Source organism: Ailuropoda melanoleuca, chromosome 14 (assembly GCF_002007445.2).
Source record: "Ailuropoda melanoleuca isolate Jingjing chromosome 14, ASM200744v2, whole genome shotgun sequence".
Classification (NCBI taxonomy): Eukaryota; Metazoa; Chordata; class Mammalia; order Carnivora; family Ursidae; genus Ailuropoda; species Ailuropoda melanoleuca.
The window spans coordinates 27,356,900-27,367,358 of NC_048231.1; the positions used below are offsets into that span (position 1 = coordinate 27,356,900).

The 10,459-nt window shown below is 43.8% G+C and overlaps 1 protein-coding gene across 1 annotated transcript in view; it reads right to left on the reverse strand.

The window, feature by feature from the left end:
* The window catches only part of PTPN21 (protein tyrosine phosphatase non-receptor type 21), a 72,745-nt gene extending 62,286 nt beyond the window's left edge, over positions 1–10,459 (reverse strand). Inside the window, 2 exon segments of the mRNA XM_034642403.1 lie at positions 6,047–6,428; positions 10,396–10,459. Coding sequence (XP_034498294.1) covers positions 6,047–6,226 — 180 coding nt within the window. The 5' untranslated portion in view covers positions 6,227–6,428; positions 10,396–10,459.

Consider the following 10,459-nt stretch of genomic DNA (forward strand, 5'->3'; position numbering starts at 1 on the left):
TAAAAAAAAAAAAAAAGTTCGTGGGTTGTTTTTTTTTTAAAGGCCTCCAGGGTTGGGGCACCTGGCTAGTTCAGTCCCTAGGGTATGTGACTCTTGATCTCAGGTCCTCAGTTTGAGCCCCATGTTGGTCACAGAGATTTAAAAAAAAAAAAAAAGCTTCCACGGTGTTTTCAGGTTCCATTTCCTAACTGGACATATAAAATCTTAAAAAAAAACCAACAAAACCACCAACCACATGTGAATTAAGGTGAATAAAGACTTTATGATAAAGGAAGGTACCCTGTACAAGAAATAATGATTTGCAATGAACCTAATTAAAACCCATGACAACATGATAAAAATATGATTATCAAACGTAATAAAAGACTTAAAAAGAATGCTTAGGGGCACTCAATGGTTAGATGTCGGACTCCTGATCTCAGCTCAGGTCTAGATCTCAGGGTTGTGAGTTTAAGCCACGCATTGGTCTCCACATTGGGCATGGAGCCTACTTAAAAAAAAAAAAAATTAAAATTAAAAAATAAAAATAAAAAGAATCCTTGAGAAAGACATACCCTAAAGAAAAAAAATAAACCTTAATCCAAAATTTCATAAAAATTTTTTTGTTTTTAATCGTAGGGTGACAGCAAGAGGTTCGAAGAAATAGGCTAATAGAGAAGTAAAAACCTACTAAAGTTCTGTTGTTTTTGAGGGGGAGGGCAACGAGGCAATGACACCATACAAATTAATTTCAAGTGGCATGAAAAAGAGGTTCAACTATAACTGCTAAATTACAATGGTACACTAAAATTTTAACAGTTTAGTAATGTAAAATTGTGATTACCAGTGGCCACTATACTTGTTTTAAAAACTGTAAGAACATTTTATGAATAAACACTGCTTTTTCCATTTAGTAACAGAATACAAGATATTTACAAAAGAATTAATCTGAGGAGAAGCTGGTCAGTTACCACAACATGGAAATGGGAGTCACGAACTACAACAGCAATTGCTGAGAGTTTCTCACATACCAAGTCCTCTGCTAAATGTTTTTCATCTAATTCTGAATCCTCACAGCCACCATCAGGTAGCTACTACTATTACTGTTATCCCCAACCCACAGATGAAAAACTAGACTTGAAAAATTCCAATTCCAAATGTAATTGGACGAAATCACTTTTTAAAAAATGTTTTTGTTGTAAAAGTTCCTTTTTCAGTCTCATGTTGTCTTTTTGCAAATAAAAAATCGTCATCTATGTGAACTGTCATGAATGAAGGAGAGATGTGCATAAAGTGGATGGGACGGTTGATTTATGAATTATGTGATGATGTGGCATATCACCTGGGCTGGATCACATAACTAACATGTCACATAACTGATAAACGGCAGCACCAGGGTCCAAACTCAAGTTTTTCTGATTCAACTTCCAAATGTCTTAACCTCTCTATTAAAGAATCTTCTCAAGAGGCAAATAAAGGAAGGGCCCACCTAAGCAGTGCCCAGAAAGGAAACTCAGACTCAAAGGAACTTGTCTGGTCCCGGAGGCAGCACCATTCCCCTTATGAAGACAGAGAAGGTTCTTCATTGTCTGGTTCCGTGCTCACCAAGCAACTTCTAGTTTGCACTGGCTCCCATGTGGCCTGCCTACAGGGAGAACATGGCCTGGCCAGGGAACATACATACTTGGGGCCCTTGGTGGTTCCATATCTCATTGTAAATTATTAAACTGGCATCCTGCTTTTATGTATCCTTCTCAGTCAGCTGGGGTAACTCAGGTCTTACTCCCAAAGACAATAGGTTTTTGATTTTGTGTTTTTTTTTTAAGATTTTTTATTTATTTGACAGAGAAAGAGAGAGAGAGCATTGAGGAGGGGCAGAGGCAGAGGGAGAAGTAGGCTTCCCACTGAGCAGGGAGCCTGATGCTGGGGCTGGATCCCAGAACATTGGGATCATGATCTGAGCTGAAGGCAGACGCTTAATGACTGAGCCACCCAGGTGCCCTGACAATAGGTTTTTAAGCTGAACCACCTCATTCCAAACTGTGCTGATTCCATCAAGGTGACCCTGCCCCGTGGGAGTGGTTGTGCCCAGCTGACACCCTCTTGTCTCACCACCTCCATCAAGGCTCTATAACATATACCTTCCGAACTAGAGAGAAAGTTTTCTAATTCCCCTTAAATTCTACAAAGGCTTTCACAACCTCTCTTGAAAACATGTTCTGAAACTCAGAATGAATAATATGCAGAGAATTTCAACAGCTCTGAGAAGCTGTTGCTATAACGAATAGCAATATTTTTCTGTGGGGATAGTGTTCCTGCATTTTTAAAAGTCACTCTTCACAGCTCAAATATGGTGAATTTAGAAAAAGTTCATCTAGGGACACCTAGGTGGCTCATTTGGTTAAGCGGCTGCCTTCGGCTCAGGTCATGATCTCAGGGTCCTGGGATTGAGCCCCACATCGGGCTCCCTGCTCAGCGGGGGGTCTGCTTCCCCCTCTCCCTCTGCTGCTCCCCCACTGTTTCTCGCAAATAAAATTTAAAAAAAAAAAGGAAAGAAAAAGTTCATCTAAGTTAACTAAATTGGAAATAAGTACATTAACCTTACCATTTGTAGTTTCTTAATATATTATAAAATATCTTAGACATTAAAAAAAAATATGAAGACTAACAAACATATACCCACACAACCTACTTAAGAAATAAAATACTTAGGGATAGAGTTGAAGCCTCTGGGTAGTGCTGCAATGGGTATGTGTTGCCTTTATAATTGTCGTTACAGAAGTAAAATAGTATTCAATTAAGCCAATACAGACTTTTTCTCCCCCAACTGAAATCTGGGCAGTAGCAGAGCTTATCAGCCAAATCTCTACACTATGATAATTCTGATTGACGGGAGCAGAGTGCAAGATAACAACACACCAACAGCTCTTGGTATGAATCTCATACGTATGGGCACAAAGTCAGAACAGGTGTTGTCCTGACTCAGAGACTTTCTGAACGGTCATCCGGTCATTTGGTCAGATTAGGCCTGGGGCTTAAGCCATCAGTTCATATGCTACAGAGCAGAACTTCCAGCGCTTTGAAAGGAAGAGTCTGCTATACAGACTAACTTCCTAACCATGACTGTCATTAAGTATTGGAAATGTTGGGATAGTCTGTCCAAGGGCAAGACATTTCCTAGGGTTCACGCCTGTTCCCTCTCAAAGCACTCCACTCCTTTGTTAAAAATCAGTCTCATTAGGTACCCACAGCTGTATGAAGGTGCTTATTCCTGAGTACAATAACCTCGAACAAGAGTGGTGATTTCTCTGGACTTCTTAACTAACAGAGAAGGGAAGCAATGCCTGTGGGTTCAGTTCAGCCTGTATTTATTGAGCACATTCCAGGCCTGGTACTCTGGGTACAAAAATAAATTAACCACAGTTCCTCAAGAAGTTGATTCTGTAGTGGCTGGATGCAGACCTGGTGCAAGAGGAAGAAATGACAGGAAAAGAGAACCAAAATTCTTTTAAAAAAAGGAAAAAATGGGTGATGGAAGCAAAAAAATATGGAATAAACACAAGCAAGCAGGGCCAGTCATTGCCGCCAGCTCTCCTGGTTTACTTTCTCCTTCTTGGTGCTCCATTCCAGCTCCTTCCAAAGGCTCGGCCTCCTCTATTCAACCCCGAGGGGTCTGCTACGTCTTCTTTCTCTCTCCTAGACAGCCTCATGCCCTCTCCCAGCTTTGATGAACTGACCTAGGCTGACGATTCCCAAATCCTTCCCCCAGCTGAGCTCCAAGCCCGCACAAATTCTGCCTCCTCGACATCTTCAACCGGCATCTCTAACTGTGCACTTCCAGAACTGATCTCACCACACACCTCTCCCTATCCCCCACAAACCTGCTCTTCCTTTTGTTTCCTCTCCCAGTTAGAGGCTCCAACATTTCCTGGAAACCTGGGTTATCAACCTGGACCCTCTGGCTAGCCCTTCTCCACACTTGGCAGGTAGGTCCTGAATATCTCCAGATTCCAGCCACTTCTCTCTATCCCCATCCGGATCCAAGTGACCATCATCTGCACTCCAACTATTCCGTTCTACTCGTTCTCCAGAAGGCCCTCTCTTCGCAAGAACAATCACGCCAAATCCCTGTTTAAAATTCTTCACTTGGGGGCGCCTGGGTGGCACAGCGGTTAAGCGTCTGCCTTCGGCTCGGCATGATCCCGGTGTTGTGGGATCGAGCCCCACATCAGGCTCCTCTGCTATGAGCCTGCTTCTTCCTCTCCCACTCCCCCTGCTTGTGTTCCCTCTCTTGCTGGCTGTCTCTGTCTCTGTCGAATAAATAAAATAAAATCTTAAAAAAAAAAAAAAAATTCTTCACTAATGGGGCACCTGGTTGGCTGAGTCAGAGGAGCATGAGACTCTTGACCTCAGGGTCATGAGTTCAAGCCCCATGTTGGGTGTAGAGATTACTCAAAAATAAACAAAATAAAATAAATAAAATAAAATCCTTCACTAATTTCCCTACTACTTTCAGGACAAACCCAAACCCTTTAACAAAAACCTGGCAGTATGTGGCCCTATTCTCAGCCTTTCCTCTTCCCATCTGAAGCTCCAAGTAGATCACCTGCCTCATGTCTTGGGCCTGCAGTTCCTTTGTTGGAACAGTCTTTTCCAGCCTTTGGCAACTCCACCCTGCACTATCTGGGGCCTCTCCCTATTGTCTATAGCACCCTCTACTTTCCCTATGATAGCACGGAACAGCCTGTTTTTTCTTACTGGTGTCAACACTAGCATGAGCTCCAACTACGTATGTCCTTGGCACTTAACAGGTCTTTAATATTGAATAATCAAAACAGTTTATCTATTCCTAACTTTTTATGAACTACAACAATGGGATTTCTGGTTAGGAATATCACCTGGGCTTTTTTAGGGAATAGCCAGTTTCTCCATCTTTCTCTTACCCCAGAACCAAGCAGCCAAAGACAGGAAGGGTCTTGTATTTAAGTAGAGCCCTTTTCTTCACAGGCCTTATATAGCATTTTAAATTTAAGACATGTGGATCCTTGAGGACTCTACAACTTCCTACGGACGAGATTAGGGGTTTTCGAGGCCAAACCTCCCTATGATAACTATAACAGACTGTTATTACAGCTTTGGCTTTGGGGCACCGAGCTGGCTCAGTCGGAAAAGCACGTGACTCTTGATCTTGGGGTTGTGGGTTCAAGCCTCACAATGGGTATAGAGATTACTAAAAAAAATACATAATCTTAAAAAAAAAAAAGACAAAGTTAAAAAAAAAATGTTGGCTTTACATGCACTTTAAATCACACAACCACTCTTGAGCGTTAGGCACCACTGTTATCCCCATGGTTCAGATGAGGGAACTAGCGCCCAGAGAGTCACATAACTCATCCAAAGTTAAACAACCAGCTGATGAGGAAACCAGAATTCAAACTCAGACAGTATGTCTTTACAATCTTGGTGTGGTGGCCTGTGCAAATAGTCAATGAATGTTGAATGAATGAATGACATCAGTCAACTGTCCTAGATCAGGATGACACATTTGGGATATTAGAAGAGGGGAACTTGGGGGACGCCTGGGTGGCTCAGTCGGTTAAGTGTCTGCCCTCAGCTCAGGTCATGATCTCAGGGTCCTGGGATCAAGCCTGAGATCAGGCTCCCTGCTCAGCCGGGAGTCTGCTTCTTCCTCTGCCTGCTCCTCCCCCCTGCTCATGTTTTCCCTCTCTCTCTCTCAAATAAATTAAATCTTAAAAAAAAAAAAAGAAAAAAAGAGGAACTTGGACAATCCTAAATGCATCACTATTTGATTTTGGATTACATTTTAAGGGAACAAATAAAAGCATTTTCAAAACTCAGGCACTATTAGTGATCTTAGGAGGCAGACCCAAAGAAAGACCTGTATCTATTCCTTCTTCACAGGGACAGGGGCTTGCAGACTCAGACATCACGGCCAGGGATGGACTTGGAGAAGACAGAGCCAGCATGCATTAGAACGTCTAGGAAGGAAGAAAGCTCAGAGCCAGGCTAGAGAAGCCTGCAGCCTTGGAGGTGCGGGGGGGCTCACCTCCCGAAGCTCCAGTCTTTGGGCTACAGCTTCCAGGCTCTCCTGGCCAGTGCTTTCCACAGACAGTGTGAACTCCACAAACTCGTTATTGAGCAGCTGGATCCGGGCAACCAGGCAGCTCTTGCTGGACACCGTGTAGCGCCGGGTGCGTTTTAGTTTCAATCCAAATGGCAGTGGCATCTTCTTGTCCCTTCGAGCGTGGCGGACAGGTTAAAAAGGGAAAAGCACCGCCACCACTACGGTGGTGGGGACGGCGGGACAAAGCGATCCTCTCCCGACGGGAGTACTGTACAGTCTCGGGCTGCTCACCCCGCAGAGGCTGCCGCCATCAAAAAGCAACTGAGTCCCCAAAGGCCGGGTGAAGGGAGCATCCACGCCAGTGCTGAGGGAAAGAGGAACACCAGTTACGGGGGCAACAGCAACTTCTGGACGGAGTTTTTATTTTTATGCCCCCCCCGCCGCCTCTGAGTTTTTAAAAATAAAAATCATGAAAGCTGTATCCAAAGAATAAGCTTTCCCTCTCTCCTGGAAAAAGAAGGAACGAACAGGATCTGGGAGGCAGTGAGGAAGTTGATCATAGCAACGCCTTAGCCCCTGGGTCGGACTCCACCCCTCGTTGAACCCTACAAATAGTGATCACCACCTACGGCTACCTTAGGGATTAAATGAGCTAGTGGCTGGCACCACCGTACCGCCAAATTCAGTAGTTGGCATTCGTGTGGCTCTACGTTCAAGTTTTGTTCTTTATAGTTAACTTTGGGGCTCCCTAAGACGCCAACTGTCGGGGTTCTTTAGCCCTTCAGGGAGATAACTGCAAAACACCTCCAAAAGCGCTCCATAAAAGTCTAAACCCCATTAGACAAATGAACCCTGAACCCAAAGGGGAGGAATAATCCCCCGTAACATATGGCAGCTGTGAGGTTCAAGCGAGGTGACACGCTTAACAAGCATTTGTAGGGCTGTTTCTGCTTTTTAAATATTTACGTCACCAAATAGATTGATTTATTAACAAGTCATAAAGACCCTACAAATGCTTGTTATCCGATTACCACCAGAAGCAAGGAAATTCTGAAAAGGGTGGCCCCGGCTTCCCGGCGGGTGGGGACGCCTGAAGAGTCCGAGGGCCTTCACCTAAGCAGGGCCGCCGCCCAGAAGCCGAGGCGGGCGAAGCCTTAAACGCCATCCTGGGTTAACAAGGCGAGGACCGGGCTCAGCAAGCCCATGAAGAAGGGGGAACACCGGAGACCCGAACTCGGGATCCAACTCCCCCCGCGTCCTCCCCGCCTAAAAGCCTGTGGCGTTGCCTGGCCAACGCGCAGCCTCGGAAGTCCCGGAACTCTCCGCCCGCCGCCGCGTTTCCGGACGGACGAGCTAGCGAAGGACTGGCCTCCGCTGCCCCCGGAGGGAACGTTTAAAGAACCCAGCTCGAGACCCATAGGAGGTGGAGGGGTCTGGGTGGGGTCCGTTTGGTTCCCTGTTTGGAGCCTCAGGACACCTCCATCCCCCCACCCCACCCCCATACGTGATTTACAGCGTTTTTAAACACACCTGTTGATGCTAACTCCTGGGCTGGAGCAAACTGAGCGTGAGCGGCGGCTAGGGGTTTTTACGCCGGCTGGGTTTTTTTTCACCCCTAAACAAGTCAACAAAATCCCGGGAGGGTTCCCACCCTTTGGGGTTTTGTTTTTTATCCTGAGTAGAGGCTGCCCCAGAAGACGAATCGTTCAGCGAGGCGCGGCCATGGCCAGCTACCCTGAACTTGGGCGGGGAACCGCGCGGAGGGGGAGGGTCCGCCCCCAATCCTCTCGTCTGGAAGACACAGAACCCAGGCCTCAAAAGAAGCGGCTTTCTCAGCTTCACACTCGGATGCGCTGAGCTGGGAATGGATCCCAGGTTCCTCATTCCCAGTCCTTTGCTCTTTTCCGCTTTCCTGACTGCGCTTCGGTTTCAGAGGTGATGGGCACACAGGGCTGGAGTATGGCGGAGCTAGAGAATAGCGTGTAGCTATTTCACTAGACTTTGCCAAAGTTAACATTTTGTAATTCCATTCCACAAAAGTGTATTGCATCTCTGACTACAAGGTAGCGTAGTGGGCAGTGTGAGAAATCTAAGAGGAACCCTAAGCCGTCGCTGCCCTTAAGGAGATTACAGGCATGCTATAATTATATACATGGCTGTATCTCTAGCACCGCACCACTGTTTTCTCTGTTTCTGTGTTCTTGCTTTTGTTGTTTGTGTTTTTGTTTGGTTTTTGCCTTTGAGTTCTGGTTATACCCAGGTAGCCAGAAAAATAAAAGTTAAAAAAAAAAACAAAACAAAACCGGACTGGAGGAAGAAGGCCAAAGGAAATAAACTAGAACTACTTAAAGCGCTGTTTTAAACAGCATTTTTGTTGAGTACCTTCTATTAGTAAAAGCACCATACTAAGGGGGGGTAATATAAATAGTATAAAAAGATATGGTCTCCACCTGCAGTTTTCAATGCTCTTTGCCATATCAGTGTATAAACTAAATAGTTGAAGCGAAATGAAAAAAAAATCAAGAAATGAGAACTTTTAATAAGCTTTTGACTAGAAAATTGCCTGGCAAGCCAGTGTTTGTATAATACAAATGTTAAAAGATTATATGTATATAACATACCACACCACGTATACTACATAAATACCTTTTATGACATGAGGGAGTGGATTTCAATTTTATATATGAACTATGGTAACAAAAAATGGGACAGATTAAGTAGTGTGATTTAGAGACAAGGTATTGCATCTATGCAGAGGAAAGATGAATATTTGTATTTAGTGTTCAAATATGGTAGACTCTTAATTACAAAGGTAGACCTATGCCTTGAAGGCAGTATTATGCTATATAACTTAATTATTAACTTAAGCTCTGATTAAGCAAATGCAGAATAAAACTTTCAGTTGCTCCTGAGATCTGAAATGTTTTACAGCATCAGCGATAAAGAAAGGCCAATGTTTTCTCTTTATTTTGGTAGATTTGATAATATAATAGAAAAAGTTGAAGGAATGAACATGGGTGTGAATGTGGATGTCAGGGTACATTTTTCCCCAATATCTATCCACAAGAATAGCTTGCTTTTTGCTTATTTATTTAAAACTACTGTGTTAAAATAACACTGTTTAATAATTTAGAAAATTATCAATGATTTACACCTTTTAATTTTCAGTTATGTATAGTTTTCACTAGCAAATCATGTCAAAGTTATTCATGTTCAAATGGAGTAGAAATATAAGTTGCTTTTGGGGGGTTATGTTTCAGCTGTAAAATAATATGCAATAATTTGAAAGAACTGAAATTATAACTTATCTACTAAACAGATAATTTGTAATTCACTTCCGAAGGAAAACTAGTAAATACTTACTCTACAAAACCATTGTTATGTAATAAGAGATACATGTTAAATTCTGTTCCACTTTTCAAAACGCAGTCTGTGAATTCATTTTTAATGTTTTCACATCCCCTTTCAAGTTTCTCAAAAACACTGTAACTCTGAATCCTGTCGTTTCCCCCCTTGCTGCGAAGATCCTCCCCACATGTAATTTTGTCAATGATACTTTAAAATAATCAGAGTATATGACATCTTTAGAGTAACATATAGATCTATAGCATTAAATCAAACATATTTCTCATAGACAAAATGCGTAGATACTCGAGAATAAAATACCCTAGAAACAAAACAGACAACTATTGTCAGAGTAAAATTACTGTCATATTCCAAAGTTAAAAAAAAAAACTGTCAGCAACTGATTAGGTATACAGTGGTTGTCAGAGCACACGGAGTGTTCTGAATGTGTTTGCGAGTTTACGCTATTATTATAAGGCTTTCTCAGCAAAAAAGAAAAGACGTGCATGCCAAGAGGGGCCAATCTAATCAGGATTTGCAGAAGTCACAAGTCGGAATTTGCAGACCCAAGAATTCTTTTCTCCAGAGTAAACACTCTTTACTCCAAAAACAAGTCATCACCAAACAATCCTTCCCTACTTGCCTCCTCGCCAAAGTTATCTGGCAAATTTCGCATTTATTATTCCGAGAGGCACAAATATGCCTAAAACTGTTAAAACCCAGATCCAGATCAAGCCGCAACAATCAGCTAAGGAGTTCAGAATAGAAGTTCAAGACCCCCTTTAGAAATGAACTCAACTAGATCACGGAGAACCTCGAAAGGGAAGACTTTTCTCTTTGTTAACGCTCCTGCCACGGGTCTGGAAGCCGGGACCCATCCTCCGGGACACCGGGGCTGACCGACGCGCTCCGGGGTCCCCGCTGACGGACACACCCCACCGCTCGGCCCCAGAGCCCGCCCGCCGGCTGGGGTCCCGCGCCCTCACCTGCTCCCGCTCCCGCATCCTCGGGGCCGCGCGCCCCGCTCAGCGGCCCGCCTCCCGGGGTCCC